At 34.8% G+C, this 25,645-nt stretch overlaps 1 protein-coding gene across 3 annotated transcripts; it reads right to left on the reverse strand.

Annotated features, from left to right (window-relative positions):
• Nucleotides 1-31: 31 nt before the first annotated feature.
• Nucleotides 32-24,343, reverse strand: LOC143553447 (BEACH domain-containing protein B). 3 transcript variants are annotated; one of them, XM_077043446.1, is made up of 41 exons: nt 24,219-24,343; nt 23,257-23,376; nt 22,264-22,327; nt 21,527-21,734; nt 20,652-20,798; nt 19,820-20,143; nt 18,876-19,095; nt 18,119-18,187; nt 17,390-17,800; nt 16,909-17,233; nt 15,774-16,190; nt 15,066-15,224; nt 14,806-14,955; nt 14,369-14,524; nt 14,206-14,247; nt 13,173-13,517; nt 12,680-12,853; nt 12,379-12,539; nt 11,754-12,066; nt 10,931-11,360; nt 10,280-10,613; nt 9,497-9,685; nt 8,816-9,077; nt 8,505-8,696; nt 8,220-8,429; nt 7,950-8,126; nt 7,745-7,860; nt 6,986-7,450; nt 6,419-6,632; nt 5,774-5,995; nt 4,999-5,457; nt 4,554-4,880; nt 3,910-4,359; nt 3,761-3,807; nt 3,319-3,412; nt 2,927-3,133; nt 2,653-2,778; nt 2,192-2,563; nt 1,524-1,755; nt 446-1,185; nt 32-374 (listed from the first exon to the last, which is right to left on the reverse strand). In XM_077043446.1, the coding sequence occupies exons 1-40, from the start codon at nt 24,263-24,265 to the stop codon at nt 485-487; spliced, it is 9,678 nt and encodes a 3,225-aa protein (XP_076899561.1). In that variant the 5' UTR covers nt 24,266-24,343; the 3' UTR covers nt 32-374; nt 446-484. The 3 variants fall into 3 exon arrangements, with proteins under 3 accessions (XP_076899561.1, XP_076899563.1, XP_076899562.1); XM_077043448.1 differs by having other exon boundaries at nt 23,257-23,422; nt 24,219-24,341; XM_077043447.1 differs by lacking the exon at nt 24,219-24,343 and having other exon boundaries at nt 23,257-23,618.
• Nucleotides 24,344-25,645: the final 1,302 nt, after the last annotated feature.

The raw sequence follows: 25,645 nt of genomic DNA on the forward strand, positions 1-25,645 counted from the left end.
TCATCAAACCAGTAAGATAAAAGGCCAAGAAAATTAGTACTAGATCAATCCTAACACATGAGTTCATGTATACATATGTAAATGTATGTGTATGTATACATACATACATACACGACATCCACAAACTGTTGGCGAAAAGTTGAAATTTATAAAAAAACAAAACAAAATAAAAAAAGAGTTGAACCCAGTTGACAAGGGGATCAACACACCTATGATTAAACTTATGATGGATTAGTATTAAATATGTCCGCAACCTAAACCACATAATGTACATGTATTTGTTTGTTAGAATGCGTCTATTTCCATCGCAAACCCCAACTTTCACTGATTTCCTCCAGACAACTGTATAATCTCGGTACATCTTTTGAACTCACCTGGAGTTTCAAATATGTACCAAACTTAGCAAACAATAATAATAAATGGACAAAGATGTGGTAAAACATACCTCAAAGTAGCTATTCGCCAACAATCATGCATATCATCATCATGATAGTGTCACGGAAGCTTTAGATTTCAGGCTCTGGGCCCCACTAGCCCTACGAAGATGAGGATTTTCGATAGAATACACGAGAAGACTTCCGTCTTTTGTCCCCGCCAAAATACATTCCTCTTGGGTGACAGTCAGTGAGGTTATAATCTTCCCAGCACCACTATACCTTCCTATAATCTCAAGCGACTTCATAGACCGCACAACAACCTGCCCTTGATCTCCGGCACAGACCAAAAACTCGCCACAGCTGCTCAGCTCAATACAGTTTAACCGCCCGTTTGACTCACAAGAACTCAGGTGTTTCCCGTTAATAGAATAGAGATGTAAACTAAGATCATCCTCAGCGTAAAGTACAAGTCTTCCATGTCGAGATGAAACCAGTTTTGACAGCTGGCATCCAGATGGATGCTGAAGTGATCTTAGATATCTTCCTTTCCGCAATGTATGGAAAACACAAGTCCCGTCTTTTGATCCGCTGATAACCACATCCAGTTCTACACTTGCATACAAGCATGTGATGATGTCATCGTGTCCGCATAATATGTGGAAAGGAGTGTCTGCAATCACACAGTCTTTACGGTTGAACTCTGTTGATAGTAAGTTGCGTGTTCTTTTATCTTTTGTACGCAAAATTTCCCAAATCATAACGGTTGTATCATAACTACCAGTAGCAAGGATGCTCCCGTCTGACGAAACTGTAAATTTATTTAAAAGAATGAGATAAGAATAACAAAGACTACATCATAGCTTGAGGTTGTTTCCATGAACCATGGTAAGGAAAAAAGATCACAGGGATGGGCCGACCCACAAAACACCTTTTTGTTCATCTATCTTCTTTTTTGTGAAAAAATAAATTTACAAAGTTTGAACCATCAACATGGATTTCTTTTATTATTATTATTATTATTATTATTATTATTATTATTATTATTATTTTTAATATGACCCATTAAATACAAAATAATCCACTTTCATGTAAATGGATTAAAATCTAGAAATATCATAACTGAGTTTACACGGGGAGAAGATATACCGTAAACACAGCTAACCACATCTTTATGTCGCCTTACACTCTGCACCAATCTTCCATCAGTCAAGGATATGAGCTGAAAGCTATTTTCCCAGTTTCCGCACGAAACAAGAAAATTTCCAGATGGTGTTTGCATGGTGGTAAAGCATTGTGCTCCAAGTTCAATATTTTCTGCCAAAGGACTACCAATTCTGCGAGAAGAAAGCATGTCTGCACCAATAGCAAAGTAGGCTTCCTGCCAAAGAAAATAAGAATCGATGATGAAGAAATCATAATGATTTGCAAGATGCTCAAAAAGAAGTAACCCTTGATAGTGAAGGTGGCAATTTTAATCCATTTTCTTATAAATGGGTAGATTCATATTATTGTTCCAAGAATCTACATCTGAAAGGTGAAAAGTTACTTCTAACCCCAAATAACGGTCCACTTCTATCCCCAAATAAGGTTAAAGTTGTCAAGAAAAAACATTAGTTAAAAATAACCTTTGGTGGTGCACAAATCATCTACCTTATTAAACTACTATATTTCTGCGTAATCACACTTGACAGAATAATTTATTATAGAATATTAAAATATTTGGGATGAAAAGTGTTTTAGGTCACAGCCAGAACCGGGTTGTACCCAACCCGCCCATTTTGCCACCTGTACATGATATAGAGCAATAATCAAACCTGCGAGCTAGAAAAAGTGAAGTTGCCACCAGATTGCAATTGAGTGGTCAACCACATTTTAACAGACATTGTTAGCCCCTGATTCACAAGGACAACATTTGAATCGGATATACCAACATACAGCACAGCTGAAGGTAGATTGCTTGTACTAGGAACTATTGAATTCAAAGTAATATTAGAAGGCGCAAATCGTAATGGATGAGCGATTGGAATTGGCGGGCCCCTCCGAGGGTGTTTTTTCCGAAAGATCTGAATTGGCGTTTGACCAAAATTAGCAATCTGGTCTTCAATGGCTGACCTTTGCAATTCATCTTCCATTGTCTCTAAGTCCACAGCTCCTTCATATGTTAGATAATAGAATATGTTTGCTGCCTGGGCCAAAAAGTTCCACTTAGGTCAGTAACATAATTCATGTAATGGATTGCTTAAATAATGTTATTGACTTAGTGTTGTATTGTAACCTCAACTGCTGGTTTTCCACGCTGCTTGTAACCAAACACCAAATCAATCCAGTGGTGAAGATTGGAACTAACATATTCACTCTCTAGGGCTTCTCGGTTTATACTTATGAATTCTTCAGGAGATCCCTGAGCCAAAAATAAACAAATTGAAACAGATTTATCATGGTCCTAAGTAAAGAATACATGATAACTAAAAAAACAGTTATGCAATCAATCATATAAAGAAGAGCCTCGAAAAGAGGAGTTATCTGGTTTAAAAGTAAAACTAATATACCTTTGCCCAAGGAGGGAGGCCAACATCATCCAAAGGTTCACCATCTTGTTTCACTCCAAAATGGTATGAATTTGAGTTGACAAGAAACTCAGGCATATAAAAGAATTCAGGAACTAACTCCTTCACATCACTTGTATTAGAAAGACAATTCTTATACGTGCTCTCAATACTTTGAAAAAGCCGGTCTGCATGATCAAATTTACCACCCTATAAAAGAAATAAAACGTAAGGAGGAATGATCCATGCATAGTTAACCCTACAATACAATGCCTATTAAAGAAAAGGTTAAAAAAGGTAATTTAAATACAGTTAAAATAGCTTTATATTGATCAATGTATAGGTTCGATGAAGACTAAGGAAAAAGATGGAGATCAATGCAAGTCCAAACATACCTGTAGTGTACGGTGCAGGCCCGTAAAGGGCTCTAATCTGAGGAGATAATATAGCACAATACCCATGCTTGAGTAGTGAGATCCATAATAGAAACTGCAAAGACAGTATGCATGTCAGTTTATATAATTGGAGAAATTTTATAATACCATTCCAAATTTCTTAGTATCATACTTACCCTTTACAAACACAAAACACCATATTTACCCATTACATAGCAAACAAAATAAAATCGGTTACATATGCAATAAGATGATTCACAGCACTAACAAGGTTTTCCTATTTGTTTATTCAACAAAACATGCTGTTATGAGTAACCAGTTTGCTTTTATTCACTATCAAATGGATAATTATGAAATTTTTAGCGTTGTAAATATGATAATATCCAATTTAAATTTTAAAGAAAAAAGTGTCTTAGGTGGGCCTTGCAAGATCAAGGATAACCTGGGTATATCAGGGTCAGAAAAGTTATGGTATCTATCTTCAAAAACCTGCAAAGATAAACAAAATAGCTTCCTTAGACCTTAGCATAATCAACCTTACCATAAAAAAAATTAGTTCTTAAATTCACACAGAACATTGGGATAAATAACCTCAAACCGTTTTTGATCCAATGCTCCAATGGGCTTTGAAAGATCACGAAAAGTAGAGGATTTATTGAAATCAAGTTCCTCAGACGAGTAATCTGCCAGTACCCAAGGAAATACAGGATACTGAGTCAAATCATTATATGATCTGCCCGCAAGAGTATTAAGAATCATCAAATATTCAAAGTTTGTAATGTCTCTTCTCCTCCAACTTTCTCGGGCAGTTTCTGCAAGATCCAAAGAAACACGTCTATCAACAAAGGAAATAACTCCAGATTTGTCTCTGTGTCCCTTGAGAAGAAGAGATTCATTTCTAGTGGATACTATCAAGCTTCCAACATCTTTGGCTTCTTTATTTGATGAAAAATTGAAAAACACCGGAGCAGATGAATTATTAAAGTAAATCTCTATGGCAGTGTATCGTAGCAAATACCGAGTCCAGTGGACAGCCTTTATCTGTTATTAGAAAACATATACATATTATATATTTCTTAAACAATTTAAATATTCAGGCATATTATTTAGTGGAAAGAATTCATATAAATACATACTTCTACCGACATTGGCAGTACTCATACTTCATACGAAACAAAATATTAAGAAAATGCAAATGAACTGAATTACTCAAGATTAAAAAAAAAAAAAATTACCTTGCAAATTTCCCATCTTCTATGGCGCTTGATGTTTTCAGATTGCTTCTGAAGAAGATTACCCAAAACTGCATTTATATTATCAGAGGTTTCTCCCTCATCTAAATTAACCGGCCATTTGATAAACTTTTGCTTCTGCGTCCCTATGTTATCAGTTTTGTTTGAATCAAAACTGCCAGATGCTTGAATACTTTTGAAAACAGATGAGCCCCCTGTGCCTTCAACCAAGAACTCCCCGAAAAAATGTAGAACCTTCTTCATGACAGCCAAACGCCCAGCTAGCTTTCTTTTTGGGGTCACAAGTACACACGGAAGAGACATGAGGACCTGCGAATTTTCGATAGAATACATGAGGACCATGAACTGGAATCAAATTTTGGGTTAGACATAAACAAGAACAGAACAGATATTTGCTTTTCTCGTGTTATAGATTAAAGTAGCATACCTCACTATCTTCTGACTCAATTGAGATAGAGGAATGATCTTTCCGTTCATGAAAATCCTTCTGATCATTTTCGTCTTTTGAAACCTCTGGTAGGTCCTCACTGGTAGAGGCCTTTTGCTCACTGTTTTCAACATCGAGTTCTACAGATTCTAAGAAACTTTCATCAGTTATTCTTCGAATCCCTTTAAGCAAAAACTGTTTCATTTGTTGTGGAAGGTGAGCTGCAAACACCGATTTTGTTTCAGGGATAGAAGGAACGGTCCCATTAGTTGGAAGAGTAAAAGGAGGATGACAAAGCGTTTCATCAAAATGATAATTTTGTCTTAATTTCTGCCTACGCCGCCATGTGTCCTCTGTCTTGTCAAGTTTCCAGTGTCTGACAATATTGTTAGGGAAAGGATTAGCTGACCATGGACCTCGCTCATCAATCAGTGTGCGTAGCACATGTATCCAATTTTCCTGTTACAAATCAAGTTTTGGAAAATGAAAACTGTAATCACATCCAAACAGCGCATGTCATAATTTCTTGACGCTGGTCAAAATAGGCCAAGCAGGGCAGGGTCAACTTGGCCCGCAAACAGTCTTTTGCTTTTTATAAACAAAGTAATATTCTAAATGTATGGCAAAAACTATACTATTACAATAGTAACTAGTTAAGTTTAACAAAATATTTAGGGAGTGTTAGGAATTTAATACACTTTAGGGTGAGTTTCAACAGTTTGGCCTATTCAACCCATTTGACCAGTTTCCATTTTATCAAATCAGTAAAGCTTACAGCAGTCACTTGTTGCTCCTCATCACGAGCAAGCTGGAGTGAAGCTCTTCTGCTATCATCTGAGGCAAGAATAACATTTAAGTTACTTTGCATTTCATCTTCAAAAACTGTCAACTGCTTCAAATCAAAAGACGAATTTTCATCCATCCTAATACGAAATTCATCCATTTGTTTTGTTCGGTCCAGGGTAGAATTCTTTAGATATTTAACCTCATCAGAAACCTGAAACAAAAATGATAAGATGCAGCAATATTGCATTAGAACTTCCATTACATATTGAATTTGTATACTATACATAAAGGCCACAGAAGTATTCAATTTTTTTCATTAAAACCACCTGACCAGTAAAATAATTTTGGACACCTAAGCATTACTTTGGTTTTCTTTATGCCGAGGGCAAAAGAATGAAATTAAAACTATCCCAAAAAACATGGCAAATGTCAAAACATCTTTAAATTTATAGCTTGCGTAACATCTAGAGTTGTAAATACGAGAAAATTGCCCCTGAATATACTACAAAGAATCAACTCTGGATGGGTTGTCATAATATATTTGAATAGATTCAGGGATATTTTGTCATTTACAAATCTAGAAATGAAAATTATAGTTGTGAACATGAAATGAAACGGAATAAAAAAAACATACAGCAGCAAGTACACGATCCTTTTGTATTAGATTCTGAATGGTTCCTGTTTCCTTTGAGATGCTACCCATGTCTGATGTGTCATCTCTTCCAACGATAATGGTTGCCAACATCAACTTGCCACACTCAACTGCTTCACGAATCAAGTGTGCAATGACATGAAACCGAGCACCATCATCCAGCATCCCAAACTGAGATCTAACAGCAAGCAAGGCCCTATGTAGAAAGCTTAGCATTGTCACATTCACTAATGATGATGTACATTACAAGTAGAGGTGCCAAATAGGATGGGTCAGGCAGGTTGGCAAACATATGAAATGAATTTGGCTGAAACGGGTGATTTTCATACAAGCCAGGTTGGGTTATTAAGCTTTAAAAACAACATTGTAACAACAATATCTAAATCTTGAAAGACCAATTTAGGAGCTTGTATTCTGGACTATGGAACACCTTTAAGACTCAACCCAACCAAATTTGGCCCATTAACAAGTTTACGAGTCGAAATTACCTTTAAAGATAAGGTATCATTATATCCCACAAAGAAACTAAAATATAGAAGAAAACAATACCAGATAAAGAGTTGTAAGCGGCTTTTGCTTTGCTCATCATCAGCAGTCAGAAGACAGGGCAGTATGGGAATAAACTGTTGAACACATTTTGAAGCTCTTTCAAGTGAAGATTTGCACAAATATACAACCATAAGTCGAAAAGCAATTCTTGAGCATTTTTCAGGCCTTAAAAGCATGGCTTTATCAATAACTTTGTGCGACTTTCCACCAAATGCATTACTTATTCCACCTGATACAACAACCGCAGCCATTTCTGCAGCAGGAATATTCAGCGACTCAACCAGACCACGTGCTCTTTGCCCAAAAGATGGGCCCACGGTAGAAGTTGACTTTTCTAAGAATCTGCTTGGACCTTTCCCGTGCATCTCACTAATGACAACCCATAATTTGTCATAGAGATTCCACCATGATTCATCAATGTCTTCAACTTCATCGAGGACAGGTTGAATAAGAGCCTTAGGGTCACTGGAAGAGAACATTTAAATTTTATTTTCATGTACCGAAATGGCAGCACATGTTAATACTGAGATAATCAAGCTAAACAATAAGTTTACAAGGAATAAAAACCAGAGCTGGCACTATGGAAACTTGAGGAAAACAAAAATATCATGTTATTGATTAATAACCAAAACAAGTGTATATATAGGCCTAGAAAACCTATCCTAAATGCCATCTATATACCAGTCTCAAGGAAACAATTTAATCATAAATGTATCTAGAAACAAGATGAGCATACAGAGGACATGGACGAAAAATTACCTTGAGATACGATCGTGACTTTCTCCCTGAAGGGCCTCGTACAGAGCAGAGACAAGATCCTTATCATTTTGTAACTGTATGCGTTCAGGAGAAAAATCATAGCCACATGCTGGAAACTGTAAATATAAATTAGAAAAAAAAATAGGTCCAATAATGTATTAATCTGCCAAAATAACAGTAAAGAACTAAAGAGGGAATTGCATACCGGAAGACTGTTATCAAGTTCAGAAATCAGCATCTCATCGACTAGTTTCAAAAGGTACAATGTGTTGTCACGACATGGTTGCAAAGAAAGTATATTTTCCCTAGAAGATAAGTCCACTAGCTGCTTCATCAAATCCTCATATATATCACGAAGCATATACCGATACGATTTACCGCCCTGTACATAAAAGTAAAAACCGACTGATATAGATCCAAAACTAATTTAAAAGATCATATGACACTAAAAGAGAAGAAAACTCAACTAACATACATGCATGAGAAAAAAATTGGCAGTCTCTTCCAAATGTTGCCAGCCACCTTTCACAAATTGTACATAGTGACAAAGAACCAAAGAAAACAAGGCCCTCACATAGTTCTGCTCAACTAATTCACTTTCATTGTCAACTTGTGACTTCATTTTGTAGTTTCTCAACACATTAAGCTTCATGGAAGCAAACAACCAGGCAGTCCATCCATATTCCTATCAAAAAGCTTAAGTTACTACAAAATTTGCCTTAAAAAACACAATACGAAAACAATATATTTGACCCCTTACCATAAATGCCTCAATTTTAGGGAGATTTGAATCTAGCAACACAAGTAGATCCACAATTATTTTTATTCTTGCATTTGCATCCTTACAGTCGGACAAAAACATAAAAATGAGAACCAATATCTGAGGTACGAAAAATTGAGGGCTGTTTCCTTTGCTTCTTTGCATCTCAGGTGCATTATGTCTCTGTATGACCTGCAAAATAATTATGAGTGTATTTTTCTAGGAAGCCTTCTAAGAGTAAAATGAGTAAGATAAGGCAATAAAACTTATTTTCCTGCATGATGTATTTTTCAACCCTAAATATAAATCACCTGTTTTGGGCTAGCACCACCAAGAAGAACATCGAATAAGGCTTCGCACAAGCCATCTGACTGAGGAAATTTGAACAATCTGTCTGACATGGCAGAAAAAATGGGTTGAGACCTTAACTCAAGTCTCATAGGGCCTTCTAGTTGAGGCTTTGATCTTCCAATAGCCAGAGTAAAAAACTTTGGCCCCTTCTTCTCAGATGGTATACCAGCCAAAAGTCTTCCCAGGAACTGCAAACCGAGCAATCGGACTGGTTCATAGTTCCTGCATTAAAAAGAACAAACCGATAAAAGGAATCAAAGTAGAGCAGGCTGTAATGTTAACTCATTACAATTTCTCCATTTTACACTTACCTGTATCATGGAAAAACAAAACAAAATGAACAAACCAAAGGCCACATTATTAGACTAGTTATGCATGTAACAATGCAACTATGATTATCATACTCTAGAAGATAACTACGTGTATAATCAAAAATTCTGACATTTATTTATTTCTTGTTGAGATGTTATGTTTAAAGCTTCTTATTGAGCACACACGAAAAGATGATAGTGGCATGCTCAGGAACCTATATAAAAAACGGCAAGTTATGCAAAAAGTGAAGATGGTGAAACAATTCTGCAGATACAAATTGCAATATGTCACAAAACATGTTTAGTTATATTACCACAAGACATACAAACCTTTGAAGCAGATTCACAAAAAGATGACAGCCACCAACTAAATTGACTTGATCAAGAAAAGACACAAGCAGTGATTTTTGAGAAAGAGCTCTAAGAAGCATATTTAGAATATCCTCAATACACGCCATGTCTTGACTCGTCTCAAAAAAGGATACAAGTGATTCAATATCTGACACTGCAATATGCTCCCTGCACAATCCACTCATGTTTAGACAAAAATTTCATTCCCAAAAGCTTAAAAATGGTAAGCTCATTAACTAGAGAAGGTGTTACATAAGCCCTGAACTAAATAAATAAGATACATGTTCTTGAATACTCGCTAAATAGGGATGTAATCGAGTTGAAAATGTTCAAGATGATTTGATTCAAGTCAGGTCGGCATTGAGAAAATATTCGCATTTGACGCACATGAACCTTATCAAGCCAGTGCCATTTTACGATTCTACTCTACATGTATATGTAAATTTACATGATTACCAAACCAGTTGAGTCAAGCCGAGCTCAAACGTATCGAGTAGGTCCAAAACTAACTATGATTAATAATACTGTTAAGAGTAGAATCGAATGATCTAGATGAGTAAACTATCAAGTCAAGCTCAAGTGCTAAAATACTCAGTCCACAAAGCTCACAAGCCTTATCGAGTTTGTGCCATTTTGCATCGGTGCTCTAGTTGGCTTTGCATTTCATTGTTTAATCGAGCTTAAAACTGGGTTGACTTACCTATGCTCAATTACACCCCTATAACATAAAGCTAATGTATTATGGGTGACTCATATACATACCTGAGACTCATTTCACCAACACTTAACAAAAGGAGACGAATTTTTTGTATTTCTTCCTTGTTGGGCCTCTCTCCAAAATCTTTGTTTGCTATAGGCAATTGAGGTTTGCTTCCAACACTGGAATGTGAAGTCATGTGATCCCAATAAAACTGGTGGATTATATCAAGAACACGTGGAAACCGACACAGACTCTTGAGAAGCCTTGGATCATTGTCAAATTGCTGAATGAGAAACATGTAAAGTTCCCTTTGTACTTTGTAGCCAGCATATACCCAGATGAAAGGATTAAGAAATACATGTGAGATTGCATCATTTACAAGGACTCCACCCAAGCCTGGAGAGTTATCAATATCGTATTAACTAATATGGTAAGATAACAAACAATGGTTCCATGAAAATCTTCAAAAATGGAGATAACATGCGCATAGGTCACCCAAGTATTGAAAAGTTTGTATTAAGGCCACATGCCTATTGAAACAATTTCAAAGGTCGCCAAAGTATCATTATGTATTTAAACTCTAGAAGTCAAAAGTTTCAAATTTAGGTTCATTTTGTGAAAATTTCTGAAGACTTGGGTGGCCTCTGTATACATTATCCCTTAAAAACTGTAATAGTGTTTACAATAAATTATAAATTCTCAAAGGTACCAACCGCAATTTGAAACAACACTAAGCATATGTTTCAGAGCCGATAATGTTTCCATATTAAGCTGTTGTGAAGGAACTGATTGCAACAAAAAACCAAGAATTGAGAATCCAGAAAGATTGAGCATCTGTTGTTGATTGGACAAATTCTCATCTAGAACAGAGGCAATAAGCTCAATGATTTCAGCAGTTAAACGTTCTTTTGTTATGGGTGTAAGCAAATTGTATTCAAGTTGTTGATTGTCATCCTCAAATAGGTCAATGCGAGTGAACAGAGGGAAAAAGACAGAAACACCCCCAGCACAGTAAATAATCTGTTGTAACAAACGGCGAGAACAGAGTTGGGTCCCAAGTTTTACAGTCGCCTCGAATGAACTCTTGTCAAGTGTATGATCGATCAAAGTTGAGACATTAAATAATGTCCTACGATTACTGGCCTGCAAATGAGAACATATGTAGAACTCTTTCAACTGTCTAGCTCTTTTGTAGACCATAACACAATATAAAATTTTCAAGCATGATGTTTAGAGCCTTAGAGGTGGCAATTTCAACCCACTTCAAGTAATGTTTTTATTCACAATGGGCCAACTGAGTTAAGCTAAATTATTTAACTGGAAAGGAAACGAATAGAACAGGCTGAAAGTCATCCTAAGTGCATACAAATGCATAAAGAAGGTTAGCATATCATCTATAAAAGTAAAAAAATTAAACAAAAATGTGCTTGCGGGTTCACATGTTATTTACTTTTTTGACCCATATAACCCAATCCACCCATTTTGACCCCTCTACATGTTTTTTATCAGGTAGCTTAAAAAAAGGATAAAAAAAACCTGTGCATTAAGTCCAAGAATAATTTTGGAGGCAAGACCATCTCTAGCATCAAGAACTCCACTACGTGAGGGGTTATCACCAGAAACTACAAATTCATTGTCAAGAAACGAGTACATATAACTAGGTCCTAAGGAAAAGATTCCCTGCACTTGTTCAGAAGTGATGACATCACTAAAAAGGTAGAGTGGCCCGATTTGACCAAAAAACGGAGACGACTCTTTGATGGAAGAGGAAACACCGTCTTCTTCAAAAGAATGCAAAACCGGTGCTCCTATCACGCAACTGGTCAAAGGTTCATAGACTTTGGGATAGCTGCACAAATAAACATAAAATAAAAAGATGAGCAAAACTACTTTCCTACAACAAAAGAGCACAAAAAATACTTCAACTTGATCAGTTTGTGCCGTGTCAACTCAGAAGGCGCAATGCAATGAAATGTCTGGAAAAAAAGCCAAAAAATCAACTTTTGAACACCATTGAAAAAAAATGAACTTTTGTTAAACTTCATATTTCAAAATAGTTATTAAACTTTTGGGGTCGATTCTATTTTATGCCGTTTGCCCATAAAAAAAGAAGAAATTCTTCTAAAAACCAACATAAATCATAACCAAAATGAGATAGAACCTGCACTTTTCTGAAGAAACAAGAGCTCCATCCAAATAACATTTTACATGACTCCCTCCAGAGAAAGCTCTGCCAATACTATGAGTAATGCACAAAAAATGCCATTTTTTATCAATAAGGCTGAGAGGAGATGAAACACTCTGGCGTTTCTGATAAATAGACTGCAAAAGATAAAAACAATAAATAATATATCATTAAAAAAAAGAAGATAATCATATGATATAGATGAAGAATGTAAGTCGCTATAAAAACCAAAGTGTAAACAAAAAAACGATTCTTTTATACAAACATATAGTTCTACCTCAAACAATAACCGATCCTTTGTGAGGACAGCCAGACATCCTTTTTTACTTTCTGAAAGAAAACTGAATAGCCCCATCCTTCCACTTGTGGGAAAGCTTTCTACCCGTAACCAACAAGAAAAAGAAAATCCCTTATAGTTAGGCCACTGCACTGGAGAGTTGATTATTATTCCCTGCAAAAAAAGTTTAAAAGACAAATAAAAATGATTATCACAAGTTTAGAAAAATTGACTTAGAAAAGTTGCAAGATTAAATAGAATAGAAAAATTAGTAAATCATAGATATGCACTATGCACTTATGCAGGACAATTACTTTGTGGCAGATTAAATAGCACCGTGGACAACAATTTTGCAACAGAGTATTATTTTTCACTTAAAGTCATCATTAGGTAATCAGTAGCGTGCCAAAACACATAAACAATGAAACTAATAGCCAAACTTTGGTGATAAAGCTTATTTCAAGTAAATCGATTAAATGCCATAGAAACTTACAGAGTCAGGTCCATCAAAATTGAAGAATGCAGTTGGTCCTTTTTCATTTAGCATTGATGAAATATTGGTTAGCAATAGTGAGCAGTGCTGTTGGCGGGCCCCCACTTTATCACTTCGAAGTAGAGCAAATATTTTGCGAATTTCTTTCCCAGAAACACTATGTCCACCAGTTACCTGAATTAACTGCCCAATTTTCAGGACAACACTATCATTGTCTTCACAAGGAAACCAGTCAAGAAGAAAGCTAAGCATTCCCACTCTAACACATGAAGTTCTATTTGATATTGAATCTCTAAGCAGATGAAGGAATATGTTCAGCCCCTCATTCCGCATTGAGTCACTGCTCTGCCCAGTATTAAGATGAAAATGTAATGAGTCAGATCAACTTGAGTAATCATAAATATATATAATATTTGGTAGCTCTAAAGTTGGGGTGTTCAGTATTTGGATGCAACTCAAAAGACCTGCAGTCTGAACCGAATCAAATTCGAACAAATGAAAGCAATTTATTTTTGTTTCTTGAGCTAGTTTTAGATCAGAGCTGAATTTCAGATATTCGAATTTGGTTAGAGCTAATTTTAGATTTCGAAGCCACCTCACCCAGAAACCAAATTCAGTAATATAAACTTCTGAATTAAAGGTATTATAAACATGTATAGCACTTTGGTGTGATACTTTGACCATGCGATGTGGCGGCTCTATGATTCACATATTGAAATGATTGTTATCTGTAAATTCTAATTAAATAGTTCATGAAAACACTTTTCTTTGAGCTCGAATGGTCATTCGAATTTGGTTTTGCTTCTTTATTTTAAAAAGTTAGAACTAGGTCTTGTGACTTGGTTTGGTTCGGTTTAACCCGTATTCGAGTAGATATTTCGAGTCTAAATGTGAATTTAGTTTGGTTTTCGAGAAGGGTTAATAAATCCCAAACCCAAACCACACAAGGAAACCAAATTCTGACCCACTGAACACCACTACAAGAGGCTAACATATTCAAGCAATGATATAAAGTAGAGGATGATTAACCAACCTTCTGCAACACACTAAGATAAAGCAAGATAACATCTTCATTCTGATGCCAAAGAAAAAAAAACATCAAAAAAGGCCCGAAAACAGGAAAAAAAAAGTAAACGAAAAGCAGAATATAAAACATCAAAATATTTCATTTCCAAAATAAGGTTTGGCAAACGTACCCTTATAACAGGACTCTTCTTCAGATCAAATTTCCCGTCAACAAGCATATCGAGCAGAGCAGTTAAAAGACCTGCATTTGGCCTTCTGTGACAGAAGTCTAACAGCAAACTTTGCAGTGTCTGATAACCCTTACCAACAAGTGCTCGAAAAGCCGCCTACACAAAATCTAGGTATCAATAATGTGTTTGCCGATAAACCGAAAATATGAAGAATCAAAAGCATAGTCTAGTGTAACACAAAATATGAAAAATTGTAGCTATTATTACAGTCATCAACAGTTTAAAAATAGGTTCAACAGTAACAAATAATAGTGGCATACAGCATATTAAGGGTGATATTCCTTGTTTCAATGGAAAAAAAATCAGCCTTTCAGCGCCAACAATGCGATATGCACAATACAACCAAAATATGAATAAAATCTAAATGTAACTCATACCTTTGAAACATCATTACCCATAAGCAGAGAGGTTAGAGTTTGAAGAACATTAAGAACCAGCTTTTCACCTTCTTCATCTTCAGGGTTCCCATGCAATAAAGATACAACATGCAGAAAACACTCACCGTCACGGAATAAAGTCTGGAAGTACTGAAAAAATGTACAAAAGCTAGTAAAGCTCAGTTCACAACTTCACTGTGTAATTTCCACAATGGGCATGCAGTCTACAAAACAATGAAATGTATGACCAGTAATTATACCAGTCGATCTTTTAAAAGCATGTCTCTCATCCCAACCAGCAGATCAACTGATAGTTCTGCAAAGTTTTTCTCCCTTTCTTTGACTTGTGTAAAGGTTTCCAAGTATTTAGAACATAAATATAACTTTGCCTTTCGGTCATCTTCAGAATATGGAATGAACTACGAGTCAACATATACAATCAAGTCAAATACAGTTACCTATATATACACATCCACGTATAAATATAATGATGGAATTAGAAACATAAAAAAGATTAGAAGCTAACTGAGATTGATAAGAACCAATCAAAGTTTTGAATTTAAAACATACACAGTTGTCAAACTCACAATTATATAATTCCATTACTTCTTACCATATCAGAGTTCGCATTTGATCCCTCCCTTATATGTGTTAGGTACACATATATTTGCGTGTGTATGTGTGTTTGTATACATAAAATCAGGATCAAATGAAAAACTAATTATACATGAAAAACCAACTCACTAATTTTGTAACATTGGTTCACAATTTAGTGAATCTGCTCAAATATGTAAGCTTGTGAATCAAAGTTACAAAATTAGTGAATTAGTATGCTCCTCATTCATATTTAGTTTCCCAGTGGTACCTACACCTAAAAACATGCACGTGCATACACACACACACACACAGGGAGAGAGAGACTCTCAAATTCCCAAATGTCATGGAAAAGTAATAAACAAAGTGATTACCTTCATCAGGGCAAAGATATAAGAAAGCATGGAGCTTCTCATATATTCTTCCCAAAAAAGATCGAACAAACAATCAATACAAGTAGAGCTATTCAAAACCAAACATTTTGCTTCTTCGGTAACCGAAAAGTATTCTGCAAAGAGCTGCATGCAAACTTCCATACAATCACGACAACGATGCTTTAAGGATTGTGAAGCAATCACTTCACTTGAATCAGTCACAGGTCTTTTGGAATCTTGAGCTTGTATACAAGAAACTTTGAGCACTCGAGGAATTGCATCAAATTTCTTAAAGGAGAGAAAAGTTTTCTCTGGTGCAAGCTGCAAAACATGGAGTAGACACTTTGCTAGACCAGTAGCTACCTCAGGTTTACAAGCAAACAACTCAAGAGAATCCAAAAGCACAGAACATTCAGGCTGACAAACAAAAACATTAAAAAGTTAAGCAATATTTTCTGGTGAACTTAAAACTAAAGTACAATTAATGGGGAAAACAGAATAAATAAGATTTCCATCAACGATTTAAAAAGAAAGCGAAACATGTTAGGCAAAACATTTTCGTCTTCAAAAAGGAAGAGGGAAATTTTAAAGATAAATAAGAGAACTTTTTTTCTACACCTGCTTCATTAAAGTTATATTGTGAACACATAGTCTTCGTACACTGTTTCATACTTTCATAAACCATGAAAATATCCAAATCAAGTTTACAGTCTAGGATTGCTCTCCATATAATCTAAGCAGTCATCCACGCAAAGCAATTCTGATAGAAATCGTATCTAGTTTCTACTCTAAATGTCATTTGTCTATTTTAGGAGGGGGTCAAGTGCAACTTATATTTCTATAAATAGGTATTAATAGCTAATAGGGAAATAAATTTATTTTTTATACTGCTTTATAAACCATGAAATATCCATTTTCACTCTATCTATCACAATCATCACATATATCAAACCCTATCAAATTCAAGAGAAAATAAATTTATTTTTTATACTGCTTTATAAACCATGAAATATCCAAATCAACTTAGTCTACCAAGTAATTTTGTAGAGACATTATGTACTCCTTATTAATAGACAAATAGATACCGGACACCTGATACAAGATTGTCAAAAGAGAAAAACTAGAAAGAACTCACCATATTATGTGAAGATGCATCTAGGGTTGCAGCAAACTCCACAACTGAAATTACATTAGTTTGAAGAATATCATCTTCATTACTTTGGAATTGTTTTTTGAAGGATCTTGAACGAGTATAAGGCTCATTGCTCCAAGGACGAACATCACTATAATTGATATAAGCTTCGGGAATTACTGTTGACCCGCTCCCAAAATAAAAATGCTCTGAAAAGATAAAATCCCAAATCCCTTCTGACCGGAATATATCCAGTAATGAAGATGATAAAACAAGGACTTTTCTAAATACGAAGAGTAAGTAATGTTGCAGCGAGTATAAAAATATCCTGCAAACAGATGAAAATGAAGAAAATTATACAGATGAAAAAACTGAAGGTAAATAGTCATGAAGCGTGAACAAGGGTAGAAGTAGTGAGATTATTTTTCTGCTAGAAAGTTATATTTTAACCATCTCACTGAAAAGAATATGAAAAGGAATATACCTTAAGTGGCTAGGAAGCTCATTTTGACTTGAAAAGGCCTTAATGCTTGGAAATACAGTTTGAAGAACCCTCATAATGAACTTTATTGAAAGTTCTCCATATACAGAAGAAAATGGGAAGGTACCACGACCAGATGATTGCACTTGATGTGATCTTAGATCCTCTAATGTAAGAACAAAGGAATATAAAGCTTTGCTCAAATTGACAGTATAGTTACTCCAATACTGGCAATTAGGTGTATTCACAGATGAAGAGGTCTCTGGTACTTCAATAATCTGAATATTATTTTCCACAGAAGGGTTTTCCCGAATGAATTCTTGAAACACAAATGCCGGCAAACAAAAGTTATTTGCAAACTTGTGCACTCTTCCATTTTCACAAAGAAATTGCAAATTGTTCAAATTGCCAAAGCTTTAACATGGTTAAGTGCATCAAATTATAAGAAAAAATCACAACTTTGGCTATGTTAGCAATTAACTTTAACAGTCTCACATTTACCACCCAACCTAGATGCTATGCTTGTTTTAGGGAAAAAAATATATAAAAAAACCCCATAAAATGTGGTTAGTGTATCAAGACTGGCTGTCCATCAACTGAAACTGCCACCAAGAAAAAGCAATTTCCAAGAAAGTACTTTACATAGTTAAAAGTCATAAAAAGTGCAATGATGTGGAATGTAGTTTATTTCTATTGTTCACTACTTCACTTATGGCATGAATGAAAGGATACACAGCTTCCCTGAGTACCTCCAAAGATAGAAGATGAAGCTGCAAAATCCACATTAGAGGATTTCCATCCCTGATAAAACATGACAGCCAAAAGATTAGGTCATATTAGGAAAATTATCATTTAATAAAAAATCCACACTAAAAATATAAAAGACTGGTGCAAGCATACGTAAATTACACAGGCGAACGCTACATGTAGTTTTCCAGTTCAAAAACTGAGAAGACAAGTCATCTGTACAATAGTTAAATGACAATCATGTCATCTACTAAGCATTAGAAAAGTTGACTCATAACAACCGCTAACATTTTATTCAGATATATAATGATGCGTCGATTGAGTTAATGTTTGCCAAATTAGCTTTCTACGTTTTCTCTTATATTGTGGTTTAGGATTTCTACATGAAACATGATACCAAAATAACAAGACAATCAATGAAAGTAAAGTGCCTAGCTTTTCTGCATATTTGAAACCCATGATCTTAGGTTTAGTAAATAAAAGTATGAAAACATATATACTTTCACCAAAAATGTGGTTAAATCTTAAAAATACTTTTTGATACAGTCCTCCAAGTTTGAAAATGTGGTTTAGTCCCACAAATTTATATAAAAAAAATTGTAAACTTCAGGGATGTAATCAATAATTATAAAATAAAGTTAGGACTAGACCACATTAATGGTGAAAGATTGTAGGGTTTCTTTGACGATAACACATAAATAAATTAAAGGATAATATATATATATATGTGTGTGTATGTTACCTTCCATTATCAGAAAACGAATTCCTTGATTTTAAGGAGTTAATTGAAGAAACTCCTAAATAATCCAACAACACTTCGAGTCCCCCAATGCTTCGAAAATGGTTTTGACCACGTGGGTTATCAGTTAGTGCTAACCGAAGAGTTCTTAAAGTCAGATACTGAAGAGATGAATCCGTCCATTGTTCCTTCAAGCTTAACCTTCTAATCACACGCAGTAACTCTGAAAACACATCCAAAATTTAGTTTCCCTAAACATAGAGTAAGTAAACAAGACAGTCAAAAATAGTTAATGTCTAAATTTCTTATTCGTATCTTCTAATATTCAGTTTTCAAGGTAAGCTTCCATGTGTAACTTATTCAGAAAACGACTATAATGAGTGCAGAGTTGGCAACTTCTTTTGTTATTTTTTCTCTCTTTTTCTTCCTTAAAATAAATAATGGTCTTTTCCGACTTACAAGAGCCTCAACTATCACAAAAGTGAACCTGATACTCCTTTGTGAACTTAACACTTTAGTTGATTATACCAGCAGATAATCCCAATTTTTGACAAAATTTAGTAAGCAATCACAAACCAGAATGCTAGTTAATGAACTAGACATCAAGAAAATTGAGCAATTGTGTGTGATGTAAACTGACTTGCAGTCAATAACAAATTTTGATTTACAAAGAGTAGAAGCAAGTAGCACCATACATAACTGGAAACCGAACCAATAACAAAAAATAAATACTCAGTTCCAACAGAGCCTGGATTATAATAATATAACTAAAAGAGGTAAGTCTATAAAACTTTTCTAAATAAAAACAAATTAACGAAATCATCCCCAACAAAATTAAAAGTTTATCCCAGCAATAAAAACCTTGTTTATCTCATATCTTCAGTTTTCTATCATCCTCAACATACTAGCCAGTCAAGAAAGTAAGCCTGAAAAGATGCATACCTTACCTACTAACCAATTAAAACCACCAGCTTCCATCACTGATATGACTGCCTTCTGATGCCACTGCAATCTTTTTTCAGAAAGTGGGTCACGTGAATGAATGAAAGGTTCTGGATTTAAGGCGAGTCTTTCAACAGAAGCCTTCAAGTTGTCAACGTCTATCATAACTTTTCCATGTACATCTACTCGTAAATTGATAAAGCAGCATACAATTGAAATTACATGTACAAGTATCTTTTGTAAAAAAACAGCTTTTTCTACATTAGAACTTGATAAAGTGTCATCAGCTGAAAGTGCACCAGCAATGGTTTTCAATTGAACAACGGCCGCTGAAACAAAGATTATAATATTATAACATATGTAAAAGAACACAAGTGCATATACGGTCTTAAAGCTCATTATGAATATAACAAAATTATGAACTGCATTGAAGCAACAAGCAAATGATTAAAAAAAGCACATATGCATTGACCTATGTTGTAATTTAATGAAAAATAAAAATTGACCGCTACTCTAAGATAAACAAAAAAACATAAAAATGAGATTGATATATAAGTCAACTGAAATTACCAAGCTGTCCCTACCTCTAATCTAAAGACAACATTGTTCTCCAATCTCATTGGCCAATTACATAGTACAAGAGAACCTGAGCAATATAAACTTAAACGGCTATTTACTCAAAAAGCTAAATAAAAACGAGGATATTAGCTGTTGCAGATCAAACTACAGACACTCATTTTTCAAGTTTTTGAACAAATCTAGTATACCGTGATTATTGGTTTAACCACCAAAACATGACAAACAATAAAATTGTTTAAAGAAAAACTAATACCATACCTTTCATTAGTGCTGTCAGCTTTTGAATCCCACCATAATAGCCCAAAACTTTACAATTATGCATTGACCGATTCATGATGATCAAAGAACTCAAGAGAGCAAAAGCTTCAGATGTGATGGACAGGCTACTTGAAGTCCCTGATATGTCTGTAGATGATCGCAAATCATACATGTTCATTAATGAGATATAGTGCAAGAAATATGAATCACGGACACAAAAGAGATGAGAAATCTCCATCAAACTTAATGAATGCCTAAGAGAAGGCATCTATTTAAGTGATAACGGATACATAGCTAAGCAATGGCTTCAACACATATTGATTCCGTAAATGACTAGTGATGACTGATGAGAAAGGGAAATATATAAAGTATGTAAATCATACAGCTCTATAAGAAATCAACAAAATTCAAAAGGATGGTGTTTTTCCCAAATTCATGTTAACTCTTTGCAGCCATCAAATCTGAATGTGTACAGCAGTGAATACATATGGTTTCATAATGTGTTACAAAGAAACCTTAATATAACAATGGACAGTACCTAACCAAGTAACCATAAACAAATTTATGTTGGTAGTGTTCCTATCAGTAGTCTAGTACTGCAACATGTTATATGGATGAGCTTCCATGAAGTCTGATGAGAAGCCGATGGATTTTTGGTTAAGAATTTCAAATTTAGCTATGGTTATAATTGTGTGTTAAGTACGTTTGGTTTAAGGCCTAGCATGAGTGATGAGCTGTTAATAACATTACAATCATATATATGTACCTTGCTGATTGGATGATATTTTGCATGTTACACAAGGTTCATCTGTGTGATATTTGTCCACGTAACAATGCATTCCATAAAGATAAAAGGAAAAAAAATGTTAACTTACATTCAGTGACCATAGAAGTTATGTGTGTAACTTCTTCTACTAAGACCACTATGATTTCAGCTGGATGTGCAGCCGAGCAACCGATGATAACCTCATCAGGATTTTGAGAGTCCTCCCCAGACGAGTCATCTAAATCAAATGGCTCCCAGTTCTTGTACGTTACTAGAAACTGTGTAAGAAATATATGAAAAGCCTTTTGTCTTTCTACCTGGAATTTGAGACAAGAAATTATCAGGTGTTGCAAAACAAAGTTCAATGTTGAATACTGAAGAGTTTATGAAATAATATCACGATGCGTGCTTCTGGAAGACACGTGAATGCATTTAACTATACTTTCTTCACATAAACATATTAATGAAAAACAGAAATCCGGCTGTTCTAAAAGAATAACAATGAAGTACTATCTTCAGTTATATGGTGATTTTAATTGGTAAGTGTTGCTCCTTAATAGGGGTAAGCATAATGAGCAGAAATGATGGAAAAATATTATAAATTGGTCACTTTTTCTCTAACCAACAATCATAAACACATAACAGAGTGTATCTAGCTAGGGATCCTCCCAAAAAAGCATGCAGCAATAACAAGAAAAAAAAAATTATGTGTAACCCAAAATACAAACAAAAAGAAACACACATCACTAGAAGAAATAAACAAAGCACAATAATGAAACTTTGCCAGGGGCACTTGAAAAGTGAATAACAATTGCCATAAATAACCAAAATTTTTCCAAGACAAACCTTATCTGAGATATTTTGATATCTCTGCCATAGCGCCGCTAAGATTGCCTCGTCACCAACATCACTGAAAATGATACAAAACTCAAAGCCTTAGATAACAGAAAAGTTGAAGCAAAAAAACAACTTATGCTAAGAATGATACAAAGAAGAATAAAGGCTACACAGAAGCAACCCTTGTTTATTGCATGTAAAACATTCATATTTGCATATTACCACAAAAATGTCCTACTCCGGACAGTGGATAGTATAAGTAAATGTAAGGCATAAATAAAAATGACAATATGTCAAAATAATAAGGCAAGAATATTTGCTTGAAGATACAATTGTATATATCATTTTTCCTTCATTAGCAGGTACAGGACAGAAACAAGCACAATATGACATTATCTGTACGACTTCTAGTGATATAAGAATAATCTAACAAAATGTTCTAAATGTCAATCTCATGTATTGTGACAACTGACAGCATGTTTATGTTTTTAACCGTTCACAGAAGAATGCCATGTCTCAATAAAAATCTAAGTCTGATCTAGAACTTCTGAATGCATGTCACTTAATCTAACTTAACATGGAAAGCATTTCTGCTAATACTGAACTAGAAAAGTTGGCAATTGGCTAATGATACAGTAGACTATATAACTTTGTTTCGTGAGGACTCAAGCAACTCTATTCTCCTATTGTTAACTATGTTGTGTTTCTTTCAAATTGAAATGAAAGTAAGATATCAGATTGAGCTTTGATCCGGTGTATCCCCTTAACAAGACCCTGCTGACAGTAGAAAAGAGCTCAAATGCCCATTTAAAAGCAACATATGAGATGATGACACAAGTCTTTGCATAAGTTTGGGATTACTATCATATTATATGATCCTAAGACAACATTCAACTCTAAAAACCTAACACAGAATCCTACAAACAATTCTTAACATTTAGCATTATAGTACATAAATATGTACTAAAAGAACAAAAGTTAATAAAATAAAATAAAATATACCTGAATATAATTTTTGTTGTTGGAACAGGAAACCTGTGAGACAGTGACCCTGTACCATACTCAGCTCCATAGCCAGATGTCCTCCGAATAAGACCAACAACACCTTTTACTATGTTCATTCTTGGAGCGGCAATATCATACACAATCAAGACTTATACCCATCAAACTTCAAAAGAATAAAACTAGATATTAAAAGAAAAGAAAAACGTACATATTGAAACAATAGCATGGAGCAGAACACATTAACTGAACTTATTATTATCTAACAGCACAGAGATGAATCATTACTCCTGGAATGTAAAAATTAGGATATTATTCTCAGAGTCAAAGTTACGTTGATAGCAGGAGTCTAGGAAAAAAACTTGTCACACATCTGAACTAGAGATAACACTCATTTGTGTCACATACAGACTGACACAAACTTGGCATTCACTATATACTACATATATGCAGTAAATAGTAATACAAATATGTTGTATATACTACTACCACCACTACTAGACATATGCAGTATGCATATATGTAGTATGAAGTTGTCTAGTTCTGTCACAAAAAATGAGTTATCTCATGATCCTGTCCCTATATATATAACAATAATGGTAGTTAACTGAACTTATCTAACGTATAATAAACCGCACATACACAGAGAGGTTAATCATTAGTTTTGGAGGAGATGAAAGAGACGTGTGAATTCATTCAAGCATTGCATAGAGTGAATGTATGAAGAGTTGGTTGATTACTTAATTGCAACAATAGAAGGAAGGAAGGAAGTAATTGCCTACATAGCATAGAGTAAGAGCAGTTTGAGTAATAATACTACCTTCCTAACCCTAAGTAAGTAAGTAAGTAAGTTAAATCGCATATAATAAGTCAGTTAAACAACAACATATTGATTGTGATTGTGATTGACCTAGACTAGCCTAGCAATTGTAAAGAGATGTTAATTGATATGAGATAGCAACCTAATTATTATTCTGCGAAACTTGGACGGTTTTCGATTGCGGATCATCGCTTGGAACCATCAAGAAACTGAAACTGAAACTGAAATGAAATATCGTCGTTGAATGAATAAATAGATCTCAAAACAATACACAGCACAGAGAACAGAGAGAGAGTATTCTTCTTCTTCTTCCGCTATCTGATCTGAGAAAGCAAAACGGGATCGATCGAGGTTGACGATGATCGAGAGACAGGGGCTGATTATTATTATTAATTAATTAATTAATTAGTTACTATTTCTAATTTTCTATTCACCACCCTTTACTTTTTAACTCCTCTCATTCCATATGCATTTTACCCCGCACCGGCCATCCGTAGTGGGGCGACAAATACTTATTTTTGATTGAGCACCGCCTCTTAGACAATATTGGGCGAAATGTGGGGGGAGAGGGGTGATGACTATTTGCCGCCCGGTGTGTGTTTTTATTAATATTATATATGTGTGTATTAGTATAGCTGCAATACAATTACACCATTAAAACAAAAACTCACTCTTTGCTGACTGGGCGTCACATAGCACAAATCGTCTCATTTTGTAGCCCCTTCACTACACATAACCTTGTTATTAATTATCATTTCATCATTCTTCTCTTATATTATTAGATTTAGATAGACCATGTGGAGTGGGTCATGTGAAAAAATGACCGAATAAAACCATCCCCCAGTTCCTCATCATGTTTTTTCAAGTCGGTCTCAATAAGAGTGATCTTTGGCCACATTCACGGAACCATAACTTTTCAATCGATATCGTTTCTTTTAACTTCCAAATGATTGTTTGTTTGGCTTCCATTTGAGTATTTTGGCCTCTATTTCTACATTTTAGCTTCCATTTGTGCCAGTTGCCCTCTATTTGTGTCTTTTGACTTCCATTTGTGCATTTTGGGCTTTATTTGTTCGTTTTAGCTTTCATTTGTACATTTTGATTTATGCCTTTTGGGCTCTATTTGTATCTTTTAGCTTCCATTGTGTGTTTTAACTCCAAATGAATATATTGTTTGGTCAAAGGCTTGAAGTTGATCGACCTATCTTTAGTATATTTGTCATATAGGATATAGGATGATTCCAACTGTTCTAAATACACAACTAAAGGCATTTTAGGTGGCTCGTTTTTTTATTTGAATGGATATAACTTTGAAATGCTAATATAATCAATATACATTGCACACGCTAGATCTCTTGAGGAACAAATATGACTAAAAAACCAGGTTAACGTTTCCAAGCAACAGTTGAGTGGATTCTACAATTATTTAGTTTCACGGACCATCATTTAGATGTTTAACCAGGTTCGGCTCGTTTACATGTGTAACTAGGTGTGAATCCGTGTTTTCCATTCAATTTATATAAATGTGCATTTAAACTATTAATTCAAGTGTTTGTCTTTATTTGCATA

Source organism: Bidens hawaiensis, unplaced genomic scaffold (genome assembly GCF_021521415.1).
Source record: "Bidens hawaiensis isolate Kalapana, Puna unplaced genomic scaffold, B.hawaiensis_p1.1 tig00017238_1, whole genome shotgun sequence".
Taxonomy (NCBI): Eukaryota; Viridiplantae; Streptophyta; class Magnoliopsida; order Asterales; family Asteraceae; genus Bidens; species Bidens hawaiensis.

Excerpts from the sequence above, each read along its gene's own strand:
- LOC143553447 (XM_077043446.1), bottom strand. The coding sequence starts at position 24,265 with ATGATCCGCAATCGAAAACCGTCCAAGTTTCGCAGAATAATAATTAG. Across the intron at positions 8,430-8,504 it reads CTAAAATTGAGGCATTTATG|GAATATGGATGGACTGCCTG; the intron begins GTAAGGGGTCAA and ends GCTTTTTGATAG. Across the intron at positions 5,996-6,418 it reads AGGATCGTGTACTTGCTGCT|GTTTCTGATGAGGTTAAATA; the intron begins GTATGTTTTTTT and ends TTTTTGTTTCAG.